This window comes from Sylvia atricapilla, chromosome 17 (genome assembly GCF_009819655.1).
Source record: "Sylvia atricapilla isolate bSylAtr1 chromosome 17, bSylAtr1.pri, whole genome shotgun sequence".
Classification (NCBI taxonomy): domain Eukaryota; kingdom Metazoa; phylum Chordata; class Aves; order Passeriformes; family Sylviidae; genus Sylvia; species Sylvia atricapilla.
The window spans coordinates 13,376,635-13,397,362 of record NC_089156.1 but is presented as its reverse complement, the minus strand read 5'-3'; the positions used below and the strand labels follow the sequence as shown (position 1 = coordinate 13,397,362).

Below are 20,728 nucleotides of genomic sequence, written 5' to 3'. Positions count from 1 at the left end.
CACTGATGCTCCTGCTATTTGTACAGTTTAAAGCGCTCGAGTCTTAAATTTTAAATGTGGCACCTCTGTGAACCAGATGTAATTGGGCAGAGCACTTTAATATGTCATTTTAATGCTTTTGCTTTCCTTCACTTTGCAGTGGTTTGTCTTGGCTGATTTATTCCTGGATATCTGCCCAAGTGGCAGGCAGTGAATGTCAGTGAATGTTCTGTGATTTCTTCCATCAAGTCAAACCATTTTCCAGGGGTGGGGAAAGGGTCTGAAGTACTTCGTGCATGGATATGTAAAGGAGCTTCTCTTAATTTGTAAAACAAGAGACAGTCATGTAAGTTAGATTAAGTAATCAGTGCTTTTCTGTTTAGTCGTAATTATATATTTGTTGGCTTCCAAATACAGGCTTAATCCTTCACTTTGTTAGCTAATAAAACAACAGTTGGTAGTGATTTGTGGATTATGATAACTAGGCATAGGAATATTTGCTCAATTCAGTGTTTATTCCATTTATCCAGTGATTTGATCCAGCCAGGACAATGAGAGGTGCCTGGTGTGCTCAGGAACAGCCGTTCACAGGGAGCAAAGCCAAGCTTTAAAGGAGCTGCCTTTATTATCCATGCACTAAATTAAAAAAAAACACCAATTTCCAGTAGCTCTTACACATGTCAGTGTAGTAGAAAGGCTGTGGATTGAAATGGAGATGCAGAAAAGCTTTCCTGAGAAAGTAATTTTCAAAAAGTAAGATGGAACTGGAGAAGAAAGGTTGGAGGCTTTAAACTTTTTCCTTTCAATTTTTAAAGGGGAACATCATCCTTTCCCATGGTTTTATTAGGAGTTTTTCATTCCCTTTTTGTAGTGCTGGGCTGCTGAAAGGTACCTCACTTCGGATTGACCTGAGAGAATTGTTTTTAGGTTTTGATTAGTTCGGCTTGGCAGCTGAAAAATCAAGTTCTTCACACAGCCCTGGAGTGGAATACACCAAAGTGCAGCAGCAGCTCTGTGGGTGACTCCTGCTGCAGGAGCTGCAGTGGCCAGGGTCCGGGTGGAACTGGGACGGGAGAATGCCTTTGCTGGGCTGCTCCTGCACACAAACCCCGGCTCCTTACACTGCTCCTCTTCCTGGAGACATCGATTGCACAACCTCAGCTTTTCAGCTCTTCCTTAGCAGCAGTGAAGGGGAGCATCAGTCGATTCCTCAAGTGCAGAATGAATTGGTGCAGAGTGAATACCTGCAGCTGAATTAATCTGTTTGTTTGCAGCGGGGTTTGCCCTGAGCTGGGCACGGACGGTGGGAGCAGACCCCGGCTGGGCTCTTGGGTGTGCAGCTGGACTGGCACCTGTGAGCACTGGGGGACATTCCTGGGGACATTCCCGGGATAACCCGCTGCTGGGAACGGGCACGGGGCAGCCTCTGGGAGCTGGCGCTGGCAGGGGATTGTGTGAGTGCACCCCTGCCTGGCACAAAGCTGGCTGGAGTTTGTTTGAATTGTGCCCTGGTTGTTTCTGGGCTTTCCATTGTGGGGTTTTCACCGCTGCTTCTGGAACCTCCTGGTGAAAGCTGCTGGGTGGGACCAGAATGCAAAACTCTTCATGGTCAAAGAACGAGGATTTTTAACTATCCAAGGATTATTAAGTATTCCAGCTAATTGCAGGGTAGGGGAAATACCTGAGAGCTCCTGTCGGTTCTTGTGCAGCCCCCTGCAGTCCCTGCTGCTGCTGAATATCAAACATCCTCCACACTCTCCACGAGGAGCTGCCCTGTTGTTTGAAGGGTTTTTGCATTTTGAGTGTTTGTGGTTTTTTTTGTAGTGGAGATCTTTGTGTAGCTTCATGTAAACGATGTATTGTGTACAGATTTCTCCTCTGGGAGGAGTCTTGTGGCTGATGGTGATGTGGAGGTCGAGGAGGTGCCAACCTGTGTGGCCAGTCTTACCTTCTGATAAAAGGTGTATATAAATGGAGTCAGGAATATTAAAGCAAAGCTTTCCTGCCTGACCTCCTGCTGCCTGCCTCTCCTCTGTGTCCCCGGCAGTGACACTGTCCTGCAGTGAGACACCAGAGCAGGCTTTTTTTTTTTTTCTTTTCTTTTGTGTTTGACTTTGTTTTGTTCTTCAGCTCTTTTGAGCTCTTCATTTATTGCTCTCTGTGCAAGCAGAGCCGTAAGTGGAGGGAGCAGGGCAGGAATGGAGACACCAAGTGCTGCTCTCGAGAGCCTGGAGTGTTTCAGTCTGCTGGACACAGCAGCTCTCCTCTCTGTCCCTTTGCTGAGAGTTCTTGAGCCTGGAGTGGGTCTCTCCTGTGCTGTGTCCTTGCACTGCAATCCTCCCTCAGTTCATGGAGCCCCTGCCCCAGGACTGTCAGCAGGGGAGGGCTGAGCACAGCTCTGAGCTCCTGGGGCACTGACACACGGGAGGGTGGATCTCACCTGTACCTGTCCTGTACCTGTCCTGTACCTGTCCTGTACCTGTCCTGTACCTGTCCTGTACCTGTCCTGTACCTGTCCTGTACCTGTCCTGTACCTGTCCTGTACCTGTCCTGTACCTGTCCTGTACCTGTCCTGTACCTGTCCTGTACCTGTCCTGTACCTGTCCTGTACCTGTCCTGTACCTGTCCCAGATCCCTGCAGCTCCTGGGCTGGGCTCAGCCTTGTGCCCACGGGTGCTCTGGGCCTGGGCTGGCAGAATCCTCTTCCTCTGCCACTCCTCCCCATCCACCAGTAGTTACTCTGGCTGTGAGTTTGGTTCAGTTATTATTTGCTTTTTTCTCCTCTTTTTCTGGTTTTTCTCACTGTAAACTTTGTGGTGCCCATCACTGCTTTGCCCTTTCATGTTCAGGCTGACATCATTTTGTGAAACAGTGTCATATCCTTTTATCTAAATACTTTTCTCTGTAATTATTACTTTGCTGCCTTTTCAGGTGGGAGCTTGCCTTTGTTATCTGGTTTTTCTCTGATCATTTTGGTATCACTTGATAATATAAAGGTGTACGTGTTCCTCTGAGGCCCTTTTATTTAAATGATTTCTTTATCTGTCTGTCGATGTGAATAATACAACAACCTCAGGATTGTTCATCTCTCCTAATGAGTGATCAGGTGTCACCTGTTTTAATATCAATGATTAATTTACAAAACTTTCTTCAAACTTTACTAAAATGGGATAAAAGAACAGTAATAAAGGGAAATATTGTGTCATCAGAGCTCAGTGCTGTTGTCAGAAAGGCTCAGTCTGTGTCAGCACCAGTGAGCCCTGCACACCCCTGGGCTGGTGACAAGGCAGGAGGGGTGACAGGGTGACCTGCAGTGCTCCTGGAGCCGTGCTCAGTGGGTTCTGTACAGGATTGGTGTCTGCCCTCACTGCAGGCACAGAACTCCTCTGGGGTTGGGATAAACTCCCAGGATGAGCTGTGCTCAGTGGGTTCTGTACAGGATTGGTGTCTGTGCTCACTGCAGGAGTGGGATTCCTTTGGGATTGGGATAAACTCCCAGGATGAGCTGTTCTCAGTGGGTTCTGTACAGGATTGGTGTCTGTGCTCACTGCAGGCACAGAACTCCTCTGGGGCTGGGATAAACTCCCAGGATGAGCTGTGCTCAGTGGGTTCTGCATTCCTGGATTGGTGTCTGTGCAGGCATGGGATTCCTTTGGGGTTGGGATAAACTCCCAGGATGAGCTGTGTTCAGTGGGTTCTGCATGCCTGGATTGGTGTCTGTGCTCACTGCAGGCATGGGATTCCTTTGGGGTTGGGATAAACTCCCAGGATCAGCCTTGGGGCAGCCCACAAGGAGTTGCTGATGGTCACGTTTGTGGGAATGATCCCTTCATTTCGGTGTTGGTTTGTTGCCCTGCTCTGGCAGCCTCAGGGAGTGGCTCATGCTGAGGTTTAGGACCGTTTCTGTGGTCTGGCCCTCCCTCTGGCAGAGCAGGAGCTCCTTGGCACAAAACCTTGTGGATGTTTGTCCCAGTGGCTCAGCTGTGCCTGGCTGGGCAGGCTGTGGTGTCTGCCCTCGCAAAGGGCTCTGTTCAAACACATCAATAAGTGACTTGTCTTTCTCACCAGGCACATCCTCGCGAAGCTCAAGCCTCTTGGCTCAGAGCACTTCCCTCTGCCTGACTCAACACTCACAGACTCCTGGTCGCTCACTGCAGCAGTGGCACTTGGTAGTTTTCACAAAAAGATTGGTTTGAAAACGTGCAGCCCTTTCAGACACCATGGTGCAGGTGATTTGTCTGCCTCCTGGTGAAATTTAATTCCCTTTATTCAGCACCTGCTGTTAAGGGTGTGTTGCACCCATTAAAACGCTCCAGCTTGTTTAAAATTCTCTTCCAAGAGAATTAAAGTTCTCTTTCTCAGTGTGCTCTGAGCCTCGCTGACCATCTCTCCCAGCTTCCTGGCGAGGTCTGCAGAGAGGTGCAGACTGGAATGGGAGTTGTGTGAACTGGGGGAACAGGGAGAAGTTGGCAGCTTGGGAACAGCTTTGCTCTGGGAGGAGAAGGCTCCTTTCCCAAGGATGAAACTGTGACAGGGAATGTTACAAAGTGAAGCAGGCAGAGCAGTCTGAAATGCTAATAAGGAGAGGACTTAAAAAGAAATCGGTGATTTTGGGCCTTGAAGCCATTTTTCTTTTTAATTTGTTACAGATAAATGCATGACTCTTGGGTTGCGGGGTTCTATTTTTGCCTTCCTGCTTGTGACACATCGATTTGGCCTTCTCACTGCTCTCTGGGTGCCTGCCCTTTCGAATGCTGCTGCTTACCAAAGGCAGGAGGCGTTTGGGAGCTGCTCTTTGCTGCTGTGACAGCACAGGGAGGGGAGGTTGGGGCTCTTGCTGCACATGGGCTGGGTTCTTTCATTTCTGGTCATACTGGTTTTCCTCTTCCACACAAGTCGGTGCAGAGTGATGGGAAATGATCAATAGTGACAATTGATAGGGATCAATTGCTGTTTGTTTATTCCCCCGCTGAGTAGGGAACGATGGGATCACTGGAAACATTGAAAATATAATGGTGCGTTCCTGAGGAAATGCCCTTTGGGAAGAGCCTGCAGGCTGGGAACAGCTTTGGGTTGTTGTTGTGAGCTGGGGACAGGGTCACATCACCCCTCACCTGCTGGGGACAAGGTTTTAGCAGGAGTGGGTGCTGCCTTGGGCTTGTCTGGGCTTGGTTTTATTTCTTATGGGGTTTTGTTTTTTTATTTTCTATGGCAAAGGAGTGGAAGTGTAGAGGAAAATCACCTGGTTTAGTCCTCAGCCTCCCCTCTTGGCCCCGTGTCAGGCAGCAAAGCGAGCCTTAACCACACTTTGAAGGTGCTGCTGGTTGTGAGGAGGCTGAAGCTGCCACGAGGATGGCAAAAGGGGAATCAGGAGTCATCCTTGGGAAGCTCCAGTTTGCTCTACTCGTGTTGGGGATGCTGGAGCCTGAGGAGGGGACGGGACAGGAACCCTTCAGGAGGGAAATGGTCCTGGCAGATGTTCAGGTGGCACAGTGTGGGAGCTCTCTGGCTGCTGTGAGTGACCCAGAGAGGCAGAACAGATCATCCCCCGTTAAAACCTGCCTGAGCTACACCTGGGGAAGGGACTCACCCTGTTTGTAAATGCCTCCCTTTTGAGCACCGGCAGATTCAGACACTTAACTAGGTTAAAGCTGCAATATCTGAATTTTTCAGCAGTAAAAGCGTGGAGTTTCATTGGAACAGACATCTCCCGTGACATTACTTTCCAGAGCTGAAAATCCATCACGCCAGCACTTTCCTTTTTCTAGATATTTTTGCTGAAATGATTTCAATTCACAGCAAACCTAGAAGAGCAGAAGTGTGCAGAAGATTCAAGGAGAGCAGCTGAAATGAACTAAAAAGGTAGAATTTCTGGCCTGCTGAAAAGAGCCACTTATCTCAATCCCCAAGATGCAGCAACAAATTCCATCTATTGCATTTGCAGCCTGAGCCCGCAGCTGGGAAGGCAATTTCCCTAAGAAACTGTCCCCTTCAGTCTACAAGAAAAAGACAATTTACTTTTTTTTTTTTTTTTTAAATAGTAGCATTATATAATTGATTGGAAGAGTTTTATATCTCATGAATGCTGGATGATTGTGGATTGAAAAATGAAGTGGCTGTGAGGGCTGAAGTCCCAAGGATGTGGCAGTCCAGGGTGGGGTGAGGGGTCTGGCAGATTCCTTCCGTTTTCTGGAGAACTTTGCAGCAAAACTGAGCCACGGGGAGGGATTTTGTCACTGCCTGAAAGCTGCTGCTCCATGAGGCTGGAGAAATGAGAATGGGGGTTTTAGCCAGGGGGCAGTACAAAGTCAACACCTCAGTGAGGGGGTATGACCCTGAAAGGTGAGTGCAGCTCACGTTGAGGGGTTCATGCACAAGCTTTGGCTGTGCAGGAGCAAAGTGACTTGTCTCAGCTGCTTTCACATTCACTGACCTACGAATTGTTTGCTTCTCCCATCAAAGACTGGCTTTTTTTCACCAGGATCAGCCAAAGGGGAGAAAAGCATCCTGTGAGCACACCTCAGGTGGGATGGGAACCCTCAGCACATTGGGCTCACAGGCATTGTTGTGAGGGGCTGGGAAATAACAGCTCCTGACATCAAAATCAGGTTTTCTTGGTTCCCTTCACACTGCTGGGGCTCATCTCCTGGAAGTGCTGCTTGTTCTGCTGCCAGGGTCTCCATGGAGAGACATTCCCAGTCCTCCTGGTGCAGTCAGGGTAACTGCAGGTGTGGAACTCGTTTGGTTTTTGTCTCGGTGCTCTTTCCTGAAGAGCACTTTGTTTTGTTTGACATGCTTAAAGTGAGAGTCACTGTGTCATTCTTATCTTAATTATTCAGGTGGCTTATTGCAGTGGAGCTTTGATTATGGTGGTGTAGATAGACTGGAATATTTAGGATAGGTGATAGAATTGAAGTCTTTAAAACACCACTTTTCTTCTGAGTCTCACTCAATAACACCCAAAATGGTCATCTTCTGCACTTCTGCCTTTGTAAAAACATGTAATTTTGACAAAAATAGTCATGGTTGTAATTAAGGACGCTGATAGTTGGTTTTGGTTTTAATTTCCTCTCCTTCAGAATCCTTAATAAACTTTGACGGTCAAAATCCAGATGGTACAGCAGAGCTCTGTTGTTTCTGTGACTTTGTTGTTGTTTGTGCTGATTATAACTCTCCCCAGATAAAAGTTGAGAGTTGTTTGGCTTTTTGGCCTTTGGCTGTTTGGAGAGCTGCAGCAGCTTCCAGCACAAACCAGTTCCCTTCAGTGCCCGTTCCCAGCTGGTGCTGGGGAGGGACACCAGTGAGGGGACACTTTGCCACTGCCCAGAGATTTAAACCCAGTGCCCCTTATTCCAGCTGGGAGCTTGTTTCCTATTTCCTGAGGCGGTTCACCTCCTCTTCTTTCATTTTCCCCCCTTTGTGTTGCTCTCCTGCTCTGAAGAGTCATTGATTTACAAAACCTGAGGAGCATTGTCCTGTGGAGATGGGGAATGTAACGGGAAGGGTTTTAATCCCTCAGACAATGGAGCACTAAAATGAACGATTAAAAAATGATGAGGTGAAACAATCTGTTAATTTCAATATAAAAAATAATAATAATGTGCTTTTCCCTGTGGAACACAAAGGGAGAGAGCTACACTCAAAATAAGGGGAATTAAAAATTGAACACTCCAAGCTTTTTTTTTCCCCCCCCCTCTCTCCAAGTTGCTTCTTCGATGCCTTGCTGTGCTTTGCCAGGCTGTTTGGGAGGAGACTGGAATGAGTGTGGGATTTATAAACGGGATATTCGATGGGGAAGGGGCCGAGGAGACAAAGAGCAGAGCTCCAGCAGCTCAGTGCCAGCACAACCTCTGCTGCAGGATGGTCCAGGAAAAGGTCAGGAAAAACTGCATTTGCTCTCAGTGAGTACCCAGAGGAAAGAGTGGGAGCTGAAGGCTGAAATGAAGGGAGTTTGTGTGGTGGAAGAAAGCTCTGCAGTTTATTCTTTATTAAAAAAGATCTTGGTGGGAGCTCTCTGGTGGGTTGGGCACCTCTGGGGATCTCAGGTTTGTGGTGCTCCTGCAGTCTGCAGTCTCAGGTGTTGCCCCGTGCTGGGGCCAGGTTCCTGCTCCTTCAGAGAAACTTGATTTCCAGCTCTTGGGGCTTTGAGGGGAGGTTAATTAAACTCTGTAATGTGAGGGTTTATTGCAGCTGTTGACTGGGAGAGGAGTTCCTCTTTCTCAAGATGTAAAAAAGGATTTTGTGAGGCTCTGAAACTCTTGTCCAAACCTTTCCTTCTGAGGCTGGTTCCTTCTGAGTGATGCCCACCCTCATGTAGGGTTAGTTTGGGTTGGTTTGCTGCTGGTTTTCAGGTGATTTTATGGATTATCATCTTTTAAGAAGTCGGGTAGTTTTGCTTTTACATCTAGAAAGTCTTCTAATCCTTTCTTTTTAAACTTCAGTTTATTGGTTTGCATTGTGTTGGGGCCTGAGACCCTAACCAAGCTCACAGCTTTGGGCTTTGAGCTGCTGCTCCTACATAAACAATAAAATAAGTCTGTTATATTTGCAGCCTACAGACGAAGGGCGAGGGGAAAGAAACAATAATACCTTTTATTTGTTGGGGCTTAGAACGGCAGCACAGAAGTGGCTCGTCTGAGGGTGGAGAGTGGATTGAGGCACTACAGGGGAGATTCTTGGTTAGGAGTCACTGGCAGCCTTTAGGTCAGCACAGTAGCCATGAGCAAATAAATATTTAGGTCAGATGCTAAACAAAAAAAATAAAGACTATTAAAGCATTTGTGAATTAGAGCTTGAGAAACTGGGTTGTCTTTGAATGCCATCTGTGGTAAGCTTTGTCCCCTTTCTCAGTACGGGTAAGGATTTGAATTTGCTGGGGGGGAGAAAAAGGCAATTTATTTCGTAATTAGGGTAGGAGAAGCGAGCACGAAGGTCAGCTGTTCCAAGAGGAAAGGCGATGCTGTATTTGCATCTGTGGTTTTTATTTCTGTGTTTGTTCTTGGGGCCTGCCCGTTCCTAGAAAGGATGCAGAGCTGGTTCTTTAACACACAGCCAGCCTCAGGTAATTGCTGCTGGCCCGGTTAAAGCTGGAGCCCTGCAGGGGGAGAGGCTCAGTGCCATTGGAAATGTCCTTTGTGTGCAGGGATGTGCAGCCTCCGGGTAATGCCGCTGGATCAGGGGAGGTGCAGGGTCAGGCAACAACAAATGTGATGGTGACTCACAGAAAAACCCCTCTATTCGTGGATAAAGTGAAATAGAAGGGGCTGTAAATTGGGTGCAAATCCAGCTCCTTTTGAAACCCTCGCCAGAGCGATGTAAAGGAGCTGCTGTGTAAATGGCCATTGTGCTGGATGGTTGTGCAGTGACATTCAGCCCTGTGCAGGAAAGCATTTGGAGTCCGTGGATCGCTTGGGAGTGCTGCGGAGGTGCATTGGCAGCATTTGATGTGAACTCCCTGCCCTGGATGCCTGCACAGGAGCAGCCTGCAGTAAGGATCAGAGTTTTCACATGTGCCCGGGCAGTGATCTGGGGTTGCAGGTGCTGACTGGGTCATTCTGCCTCTCATGAGAAATGTTTATTGCAGGTGGAGAGGTGACCTTTGGCATGTGTAAACCTGCACAAGCTCCTTCTTTTAATCTGGCTGTCGTGCAGGATGTGTCATAAACCATTGTTTCCTAAGCTGATCAGATCAATCATCATCTGCTGGGCCACCTCTGCCCAGGTTTTGCTGAGGTTTATTGCCACCAGTCCCAGGTGCAGCACTGTCAGGCCCCTCGGTAAAGTCAGAGAGGTTGTATGTCAGTGTGACATGAAGAGCTGACTGGTAGCAATGTGTCTGAATAACCTGGGCCATTCCCTGTGCCAGACAAACTGTTTGTAGAGAAGAAGACACCTGCGGTCTTGTTTCTCAGAGTTCTCAGAAATTTGTCAAGGCTGCGGGAACAACAGGTCTAAAAATAACGAGCAAGAGCCTGGGAAAGGGTCTACAATAAATGCAGAACTCGGGTAGAAGAGACAGTGTGGTGATGGACACTTGACCAACTGAGTGCCCTAAAACATGTGTCTGTCAGATGGACGAATGGCTCAGCCCCTGGAGAGACTCCTGTAGGTGTGAACTGTAACTGTGGCTTTATGGAACGCTCCAGTGGGCTCTGCTGGGATCACGGTAATTTGTTATTTCAGTAGCCCCTTTCCCCCTGCACTGACCTCTGAAACTGTCCTTTGCTCCCCACAGTGACTGAGAGCCGTGGGATCCTGGAGAGCATCCAGAGGTTCTCCCTGCTGCCCACGTACCTGCCTGTCACCTACCGCATCCACAACGCCGACGTCTCCTTCTTCCTGAAGGAAGCCAACCAGGACATCATGAGGAACTCCAGCCTGCAGTCCCGGGTGGAATCCTTCCTGATCTACAAATCCCGGAGCCCCCCCGTGTTAAACGCCAGCTACGGCCCCTTCTCCATCGCGCAGGCCGTGCCCCAGGACCTGCTGCTGCCTTCAAACCCCTTCGGCCCCACCGACAAATTCCCCTTCGACTGGAAGCTGCAGGCCTACATCCTGAGCACCAAGATCTACCTGAGCAAGCCCAGGGTGCAGGTGCTGTTCTACGTGGTGGGCAGGGACTGGGACGAGTACAGCCCCGCGGAGCGGCTGCCCTGCCTGCGCGTGTTCGCCTTCCGCGAGACGCGCGAGGTGCGCGGCAGCTGCCGCCTCTCGGGGGACCTGGGGCTGTGCGTGGCCCAGCTGGAGCTGCTGCCCGCCTGGTTCAGCCCTCCCGCCGTGCCCACGGGCAGGAAGAGGCACGGGGAGAGGCCCGAGGGCAGCCCCGTGGAGCTGTACTACTCCATCCAGGCGGGAGGCGGCCGAGGGGAGTGCGCCAAGGAGGCGGTGAGGAGGAGCGGCGGGGACATCGACGACTCGGGGCCGCCCCTGCAGAGGATTGGGAGCGTTTTCCTTTACCAGACACGGGCTGCCCCTTCCCTCACTGAAATGAGGTTGGATGGTAACGTTGTCATCCGCTATGCGCCAAAGAGCGTCAGGCAAGGGGACATCCTGACTTTCCTCGTGTCTGTCGCCAGCAACTCGACAGAAGATCAGTTCACACTGAGGTAAGGCTGCCCTTGGTGTCCCCCCCTTTGGGGGGGCCTTGCCTTTGTGTCCCCTTTGGGGGGGCCTTGCCCCTTTGTGTCCCCTTGGTGCCTCACTTTGTGTTCCTCTGCTCTGGGGAGTCACTTGCTCTGTGTAAATTGCCTAACAGACCGTCAGTTGCTGCTCTCCAAAAATCGTGTTGCTCGATTGACTCGCCATCTCTCATGTTGTTCAGTCTGGTGTTGGATGAATTGCCGGAGATGTGCTCTCCTGGAGACAGAGAGGCCTTTTGCTGAAGTTGTCCTTTGAGGAATGCTTACAGAAATTGAAATGGTAGAGCTGGGACACATCTCTGTATTAGGAGATAACGTCTAAATTCTTGAGAGCTGGAGTTTGCAGTTCTCCTAATCTCTCACTGGACTCATGTTGAGATTAATGAAGCTTAACTCCACAGAGTTATTTACAGGAAATGAGCAGGAATTGGGCATTTAAGAAGGATTCACGTGTTCCAGCATCTCTCCCCAGCTTGTTGTGAGTCCAGTTCTGTGTTACAGGATGTCTGAGCTTCCCGAGCATTGACCTACCAAAACAATTTCTGAAAGGGAGAAACCGCCCGAGGGGGTCGTGTTTGGTGTTGGGATGTGACATCAGGTGCCCATGGGGTCACCTCCCTCTGCCCAAGCTCTGAGGTGTCCCAGGGGCAGTTCCCTGTCACCAGCAGTAGAACCCAAGGCAGAGCAGGAGCGTGGGGCTGCCCAGTTGTGTTTTCTTCCCCAGCCTGCCCCGTGTCCCAGCCCTGGGGGCTGTGTGGGACATGTGTGTCTGCAGAGATCATTCTGTGTCCTCTCCCCTGCCAATGACCTGTGCCAGCCCTTCCTGAGCTGCAGGCAAATGTCACACCCTGGCTCCTGGGGATGAGGCTGGTCTGTCTCAGGAGTTTGTCCCAGGAATGGTGGGTGCTGCCAAAACGCTCCTCTGGAGGAGCAGGTGCACTCCAGGAGGGAGCAGTGACCTGTCCTCTGGTACAAATGCCCCCGCTGGGGCTGTGCCGGGCACCAGGGAGGCTCTGCTGCTGCCACCTGGGACATCACAACGTCCTGGGGACACTTGGGATGAGATCCTTCCCCATCTCCCATCCCACGGCTGGAATTGTGCAGCCTTGGTTCTGTGCCTGAGGTGTTCTGGGTTTCTGAAATTCCTTCCCCAGGGGATTTTCTGTGCCCAGGAGAAATGTTTTTGGAGCTGTCCCTTTGTTGTTCATCCCTTTCCCCAGGAGGGACTTCTCCTTGATGTCCCTGTGCTCTGAGCAATGGCAGTGAAGAGGTTTGTCTCTGTGTCACCAATCAGATTGGGCTGTGGGCAATGGTATAAAAGGGAGACACAGCCCAGAAATAAAGGAGCCATTTTCAGAATTCTGAATCTCAGAGCCTGTGTCATTGTAGTTCTAAACAGAGTCAGAATTGTAAATGGAACATTGATGAGCTCTCCTCCCTGCCCTGAAGTAAGGAGTCACTCAGATTTGGCACCTCTGGCCTCAGAAGGAAAAACTCAACCCAGTCATTTTTTCTTTTCCCTTCCTCCAGGGAGATTTGTGGGGAATTTCTGGAGGAAGTTTGCCCTAAAATCAGGACATTTTCCCTTTGCAGGTGTGTGGTGTGTAAAGTGAACTACCACAGCACCTGGCTGCTGACTCAAGGGCAATTATTTCTTTTTCATCTGGTGGAGGACAAACACCTCTCCTCACCGGATCAGCTTCTCCTCTTCTGATTCAATCTAACATTTAAATTGTTTCCTGAGTGCTGATTCCAAGACAATCCAAGTTCCTCTCAGCAAGTGTTCAGGGATTCTTTATCTTTATTCTCTGATGACTTAAAAGGGATCACATCAGCAGATATGGAAACTTCTGCTACATTTGAAAATAGGTTTAAATATAAACATTAAAAACAATTAATTAAGGTGAAAAATGTTTATTGTTTTTACTCTGTAAGTGTAGAGTCTTAGAAATCTCACTTCAAAGCATCTCTGTTTCCATGAGCTGTAATCCATTAAAAGTGGAGCTGGTTACAACCATGATAATTATGTTACATATAGGTTTATAAAATTTTCAAACCCCTTGCTTTGTTTAAATTAGGATGAAAACTCAGCAGCTGAACTTTTAAAGGAATGCTTCCAAAATGAATTTTCTGGAACAAAAAGGAAAAGACATGTTTGAATTGTAGCTTTTCATTCTGAGATCTAAGGTATCATAAAACAAACAAACAAAAAATAGCTAAAAATAGGGAGTGACTATCAGCTGAAGATGAAAAGTGTGGTGTTCTTGTCTTAAAAACAGCACTTTGGTGTTACCTTCTAAAAACAAACTTTTTAACAACTTGCTGCTGCTTTGTTCAGTTTTGATTTCTCTTGACCTGCTTTTGTGAGAGTGCCTGGCTTTCAGGCTGTAACCTGCAGTGTCAGGGCAGAATATTGACTGGAATATTGACTATTGATAACTGTCCAGAGGAGAATTAACTCTGTTTAACTCTGCTTTTAGGGAGCCCTTCCTCTCTCTGTTCTGGTTCCAGCATCTCTGAGGGGTTTTGGTTGGGATTTTTGGTCAGGGTTGTGGTTTCTGTGTTCATCCCCCCATGATGTGTTTTCTGATCTCATTCTAATCTTCTCTCTGGTAGAGGAGAAGATCTTTTCCCCCTCCCCCAGTGTAACTCTTTTATGAGAAAAGTTGTATGAGTTTTTATTTTGAAGCAGTCCATTAGTTTTCGGAGTTCTGCCTTGAGTGGCAGCAGGGTTTGGAGCTGTGCTCATGAAGTGAGGCCAAGGGCTGCTGGCAAAATGCTTTTTTACCATTGCTTTTGCTCCAGTGGACTGGAAACTGTGGCTTGAACAGATGGGAAATGTAGGATATACAGGTCAAAAATGAAGAAACGGACATGCAAAACAGCCAAAAGTAAAAAATTACTCATCACCACTGAATATTTTGTGTTTCAGAACTATTGTGCTTGGAGTAAACCCTGTCCCCTTTCTAATAGGGAACTGTCTTCAAGGGGAGCCTTCCAGAAACTTCTGAATAGGAAAAGATTTAGGGGAAAAGTCCCTTTGGTTTTTGTCTTGTTCTGCACAGGGAAGATTCAGAGGAGGGAACGTGGAGCTGATGGACTGTTTTTAATTTGGGGAAAGAGATGGACCATAGGAGCCAAGGCCTAGGTTTTGTTTTTTAATGAGCCAGGGAAATTAAAAATATTTGTCTTGACTCTGTGTGAGTGTGAGGGATAGAGGAGAGGAAGGAGATAAAATACAGATGGTGGGTAAATGGAGAATATTGCTGTAGCCTGAAAGCTTCAGCTCGGCTTAGGAATCTGAGGGATCTCTCAGCTTCATTCAACACTTGCTTCCTTCCCCTTTTTCACCTTTTTTCATGTACAGGGAGGGCTGAAGCTCTTCCTCCTTCCCATCGTGGCTGCTGAGAGTTTCCTGATGTTCACAGAAGATATCCCAGTCTCTCCTGTCCTGCTGCTGTTCTGCAGTTCCGTGGTGCCCCAGTGGGAACTGGGAGTGACCTGAGGTCTGTTTGAGGGGTTTTGCTGAGAAAGGAAATCATGATGAAGTATAATTTCGTGTCAGTCCTTCCGAGTGCTTTCAGCAATTAAAGCCTAAAGCTCTGGCGTTACACAATTCCACTTGCTGCTGGAATTCACTCAGTCTGTTACACTGCAGTCAGTATGTGCAGGGATGCCAGAATTTCCCCAGGACTCCTCTGAATCCACTCTGTAGATACAGTTCTTGGTTTATTCGATTTTTTTGTTGTTGTTGTTTTGCTTAGCCTAATAAACATAACCTTCTGTTTTGTTTTAAAGTCGACAGGATTGATACTTTCTGCTTGCAACCTTTAAAATTTGTTTTCCTATTTCTGGAGATGAATCAGCAGAGGCATTAGAGAGCTGGAATTGCCTTAAGGCACTCAGTGTCAGGCCTGGGTACGTTCATGAGTGCAAAAAGCAGCAGCTTTTTTTTTTTTTTTTTCCTTTTCCAGTTATTCCATTTCTAATTACACTTGGTGAATCCAGTGTGAGGGAATGACTGAAAGGCTGTAACAGAAACTCATAAATCTCCAATATTGGGAGAAAAGTTAGGGTTTTTTATAAACTATCAATGCTGTTTCTGCATTTGTAAACCCAGGCTGGGGTCGGACATTTGTAGGTACAAGTTTTATAAACCAGTTACAAACTTTGTGGTTTCCCTGTGGTATTTTTAATGATGCTGGTTGTGGGAATACAGGACTGGGGTGAAATGGTGAATGAGCAGTGCTTAGTGATAATTGGGAAGATTTTCCCCCAAAAGCCCGAAGAGTTTATGTTACATGAGCTTCTCTTATTCTCTGTTTTATCCAGCAATCAATGGATAATAACCCAGCAAACATGAAAAGGGCTGCACAGGTTCATGAGGGGAGCAGAGTTGGGATCATTAGCACTCAATTTATACAGAAAGAAAATCTGACCAAGACTGGCACTTTATCCAATTGCTTGTGTGCTCTTCTAGTGCTGGGCTAAATCAAATCTAATTCTCTTGGGCTGAACTGGCTCCCATTTAAATAGCAGAAAGGATCAGGGGGTAAGAGGAGCTATGGGAGGTCACCAGCCCCACAAAACTTGGATCAGGGCCTTGGATGATGTGGCTCTTTCCTGGTAGCCCACCCTGAGTTTGTACCTCCTGTGCCAAACTGAGAAGAATCCTCTTGTGCAGTTTCCACTCCTCCTTCCAAGGCTCTGCCTCTGTCAGTTAAAACATCCCCTCCCACATTCTGCTTTCAGCAGCTTCTAAAGCCTTCTCAGCACTGAACCTCTTCCCTCTCTTCGAGCTGGGAGACAAAATCAATTAAAAACCCCTCAAAACCTAAATTATCTCTTCTTCTGAAATAGCACCTCTGCATTTCAGCTTTTTCACTGCTCAGCCCTGATGGAGAAATGAGCTGGAGGTGGGCAGGAGTTGAGACTCTGTGACCTGAGAGGGTGAGAGGGCTGTGTCTTTACTGTATTGACATGGCAAAAACTGCTCTTTATGAGTAGCTGTGCTGGTGAGGAGCAATTGGTGATTTGGGGTTTTTTATTTATTTTTTTTAAACTGACAACTGAAATAGCCAATTGCAGGCAAGGATGACACTTCTGGGTTGCACAGTTTTAAAAGTCTGAAGGAAGGTTTTTTTGGGGCTTTTTAATAAAGAATCTTTTGCTTTCAAGTTGTTTCTTTTGAAAAGGTTTCTGTGAGAGTTCAGACCCACGAGAGAAGTTTTCTAGGCTCTCAGTAAAGAACATTGCATGGTAAACCAGAGACTCCTCTCCTGAAGGATTGATGAAAGGCTGTATTTAGATGGTAAATCTGACTGACTGTCACAGGGTTTGACTCTGTGTTGTTTGTAGGAAAATGAGCACGTGGGGAGAAGAGAAGGGTTTTGAAAGTTTCATTTTCTTTTCCTTTTCTTTTTTTCCCCCCATTACTGTGTGTTAATAAACTATCTGGTTTACTTTTAAGATGAGCCCATTTTGCCTTTTTTTTTTCTTTTTCTCCCTAAAATTCTGTCTCCCAGCCAGCAAACCAAATTCAGCAAACGTGAAACCAGCAGGGGAGTTTTGCTAACCCTGAGTGGTGCAGAGGAGCTGGCAGAGGGCTGCCTGGACTCACTGGGGAGAGGGGGGCTGCTCCTGCAGCCTCGGCCTTCTCTGCTCCTCAGCACTCAGGAATTATCTCTCAGGGCCTGTTGATGAGCCAGTCAAGCAAATATAATTTTCTCCATCTTCTGGGTGGTAAAATCGCTTTCCTGCACTGCTAAGTGACTTGCTAATGGCCCGGAATTGTCAGTGCCACTGTGGAGACAAGTGCTTCAGAACTATTGACTTCTGGGGCACTCTATTACCTCCTGTTGCACTTGCAGATTGTATTAAGAAGATATTTCCTTCTGTTAAAATTATTCCAGTTAACGTCCTCTGCCTTGAGAATGAGCTCCCATTCCCTGAGCAGGTGTCAGAAACTCAGAAAACTGAGAGACAGACCCAGCAAACCATTACCCACAGAGTGGCCTTTGCAGCCCGGTGTTATTTTGGGTTTACTGCCCTCCCAATCCTCTTGTCCTGCTCTGAAATCCAGCCCAGAGCCCAGCCCCAGCCTGAGAGTGCAGGGAGAGCTGTGGGAGCAGTGTGCGGGTGCCTGGACGGGTTTGTTCTGCTTTTCCTGCTGGAGGGACTCTGTCTGCCTCCTCTCCCGTCACCTGCAAACTGCAAACACCAAGATGGCACTGCTGCCTTCTCCTAGCACTGGGGAATTGTTGTTCTTCTGCATTCTGCAGACACGAGGAGATTGGGCCAAGGAAAACTTGTTTTCCAATATAATTTATTAATTTAGGGAGCTGAGGGGCATTAGCAGAAATCAGCTTCACTGGATGGTGGCTGGGAAATAGAGGGTTGGCTTGGTTTTGTTGGTGATTTGTTCGGAAAAGGGGAGGTTTGGGGTGGCACCAATCCCCCAACTTACAGAATCCATGTCAGAAATGCTGTTTTCTGCCGCCAAAGGGGAGGTTTGGGGTAGTACCAATCCCCTAATTCATGGAATTGATGTCAGAAATGTTGTTTTCCTCCCCCAGGACTGCTTAGCTCTCGGTGGAGAGCGCACTGGGGCTCCTCTGTGCTCAGGGGTGCAGCAGTGTGCTCTCAGGGCTGTGCTGGGGAGGGGACAGATGGGGACGGTGACTGGCACTGGCCAGGAGTGAGCTGCTGCTCTGCGGGTGCTGCTCCAGCCCACCTGGGGACATGTCACCGGGCTGTGCTCAGGGGCCAGGGCACTGCTGGGGCTGTGTGAGCAGGACAAAGGCACCAAACTGTGCCCAGGACACTGACACTGAGCACACCCTGACTGCCCTGCTGCTGGCTGACCTGTCCCCTCAGCACTGGGCTGTGGGAGCAGGAGTGGCCCTGCCTGACACCACAGTGACACAGAGTCTGATTTCAGAATTCTGAAAATGGCTCCTTTATTTCTGGGCTGTGTCTCCCTTTTATACCATTCCCCACAGCCCAATCTGATTGGTGACACAGAGACAAACCTCTTCACTGCCATTGCTCAGAGCACAGGGACATCAAGGAGAAGTCCCTCCTGGGGAAAGGGAGGAATAACAAAGGGACAGCTCCAAAAACATTTCTCCTGGGCACAGAAAATGCCCTGGGGAAGGAATTTCAGAAACCCAGAACACCTCAGGCACAAACCAGGGCCACAGAGGCTAAAGGCATGAAATGCTGTCAAAGGGAGAGGACAGTGACACGGAGCACACAATGACACTGAGCACACACTCACTGCCCCTCTGCTTTGGGTCAGGGATTGCTCTGTCCCATCACCACCAGGGTTACACACCCAGGACATGCTCAACGTGCCCATTCCAGCTCCTGGCACTTTCCCAGTTACAGCAGACAAAAGTTTAGGAGTTCTCTTTTTATCTGTGTTTGGGTGGCTGAGTATGTGGAACGTTCTTGTGAAACTTTGGGTGGAAAAACTCTTCCTCTGATATTCTAGTAAACCATGAAATCTCATCCAGATCAGGGTTTCTTCTACTTCCAAAGTACTTTTAAAAATGAGGGCTGAGTGACTCGAGGAATAAGACGTTTAGTGGGAGGTGAAGTAATCTTTGATTTGAAATTATTGGAATAGTTTGACTTTTCAGTGTTGCTTTTGCATTTTTTAAGGGCAACATTTATCCAGGATGAGCACACTCATAAGAAATGCATCAGCCAATCTCAAAGTGCATTTTTGATCACAAAAAAAAAAAAAAAATTGGAACATGAGTTTCCTGCTTCTAATGGCAAATCTGAGCCCTTTAAGATTTTTAAGGTTATTACTTGAACAGATCTGACAGATCCTTGTAACATCTGTGTGAAGGTGTAGTAATGAATTGTCACTTTATCAGCTGTCAGTCTGCACAGCAGCAGCCACTTGGCAGAGGTTTCCTCTCTGCTGCTCCCTCCTGGAGCCTGTCCTGCCCTGGGCAGGGTCTGACAGCCCAGCAGTGTCCCAAACCTGACATGAGCAGCCCTGACTGAATCCCAGGTGGGTTTCCCTGGCCCCTCCAGATGAGTTTTCCTGACCTCAGGTTGGTTTTTCTGACCCCAGGTGGGTTTCCCTGGCCCCAGGTGGGTGTCAGAGCTCAGCAGTGTCCCCAAGGCTGCCCTGAGCAGTCCTGGCTCTCCAGGTGGGTGTCACAGCAGTGTCCAGCTGTGTGTGTCTGTGTCCCCTGCCCGTTTCCCTGGCATTTCCCAGCTCCTGCCCTGCAGTGTGTCTGCTGTGTGGAATTCCAGTGGCAGTGGAGTGAAGGGAGCTGCTGTTACAGGGTCAGTGTTTGTGCTGCTTGACCCCTTCAGCCCCAGCCCAGAGAACCCAACAGTGACAGCCCGGGGGGACAGTTCACTGCACAAATAACTGATCTGTATTGCAGCAGATGGAATCTGATCTAAACCTGCAACAGCCTCAAATGCTGAATCTAAACCCTGGCTGTCAGGGCAGGAGCTCTGCCTTTGGGGTCTCAGGTCTGCACAGCCTGAGCATCGCTGGGCGAACTGATGGGACACTTCATGCAGACTGGGGAGGGCTTGAGGAGCTCTAGGAGCACAGGATTTGGGACTCCTGTCTGTGTGTAATGTCCTGAACCCTCACTGGAAGTTGAGAAAGAAACCAGTTTCTAGGGTTTGGCATGTCTGCAGTGACTTTGGGACCTGCAGGGTCCTGGCCAGGTTGGCAAGCTCCAGGAATTTACTGCAAATTTCCCAGCAGCTCAGAATAATGAATGAATGGTGGGAATTTCCTTTATTTTATAATTCTAGCTTCTTCACCCTTTTGTTAGAGGGGAATATATTATTAGATAAAAATTCCCGAAGTGAGATCCCTGCAGAGAAAAGCTCCATGCCTGGCTTTGAGATCTGGTAATAATTGGGTGAATAAAACAATTTGGAATGCCTGAAAAATCTCATTGTTTAGGCTTTCTGAAGTACCCAGAGTTGGTGATGCTTTTTCAGCTGTGAGGGAAGAGAGGAAGTGCTTGGCTGTGCACTTTTTGCAAAATTGACTTCAAATCTCACTTTGGGAAGGTTTTAAAATAGTAAAGCTGCTCACCACGGGCTTGCAAAGGGCTGAACTAGGACCTAACAGAATAAATAAGGTGGCTGCAGGGGAAGGACTGAAAGAGAAAAAGGATCAGGGAAGAAAGAAGGGCATTTCCCGAGATAAATTAACATCTGTGAAATAAGACACTCCTAAGTGACTGCTAATGGCCTAAATGTTTCCATATTCAATTAAGTAATAAGTCCCGAGCTGGCAATATCATCCCAAAACATCCATTTTCCCAGAGAAGGCTCCTGTGGGACAGCAGAGGCTCCAGAATGAGCTGATGTGGGCAGGGAGACGTGCTGCTGCCAGCTTCAGAGGGAATTACCACTGTCATCGTGCAATTTGCAACAAGAATTTACTTGTTACAGGAGGGTTTTTTTCTTCATTATGACAGTGTAATTGTGGCTGCAGTGGCTCAGAATAATTTGGAGAGGAGTGAGGTCCCCAAGCTTTTCCTGAGGGCACTGAGTGTTCTTGAGTACAGGAGCTGGGGCTGTTCTGATCAATGATCATCACAGAGAGCTTCTGCTTG

The 20,728-nt window shown here is 48.1% G+C and overlaps 1 protein-coding gene across 1 annotated transcript in view; it reads left to right on the top strand.

The window, feature by feature from the left end:
• Positions 1 to 10,982, top strand: part of LOC136369141 (transmembrane protein 132D-like) — a 47,265-nt gene extending 36,283 nt beyond the window's left edge. Inside the window, exons 2-3 of the mRNA XM_066331807.1 lie at positions 10,214 to 10,863; positions 10,971 to 10,982. Of these exons, the coding sequence (XP_066187904.1) occupies positions 10,214 to 10,863; positions 10,971 to 10,982 (662 nt within the window). The remainder of the gene's footprint in view (positions 1 to 10,213; positions 10,864 to 10,970) is intronic.
• Positions 10,983 to 20,728: the final 9,746 nt, after the last annotated feature.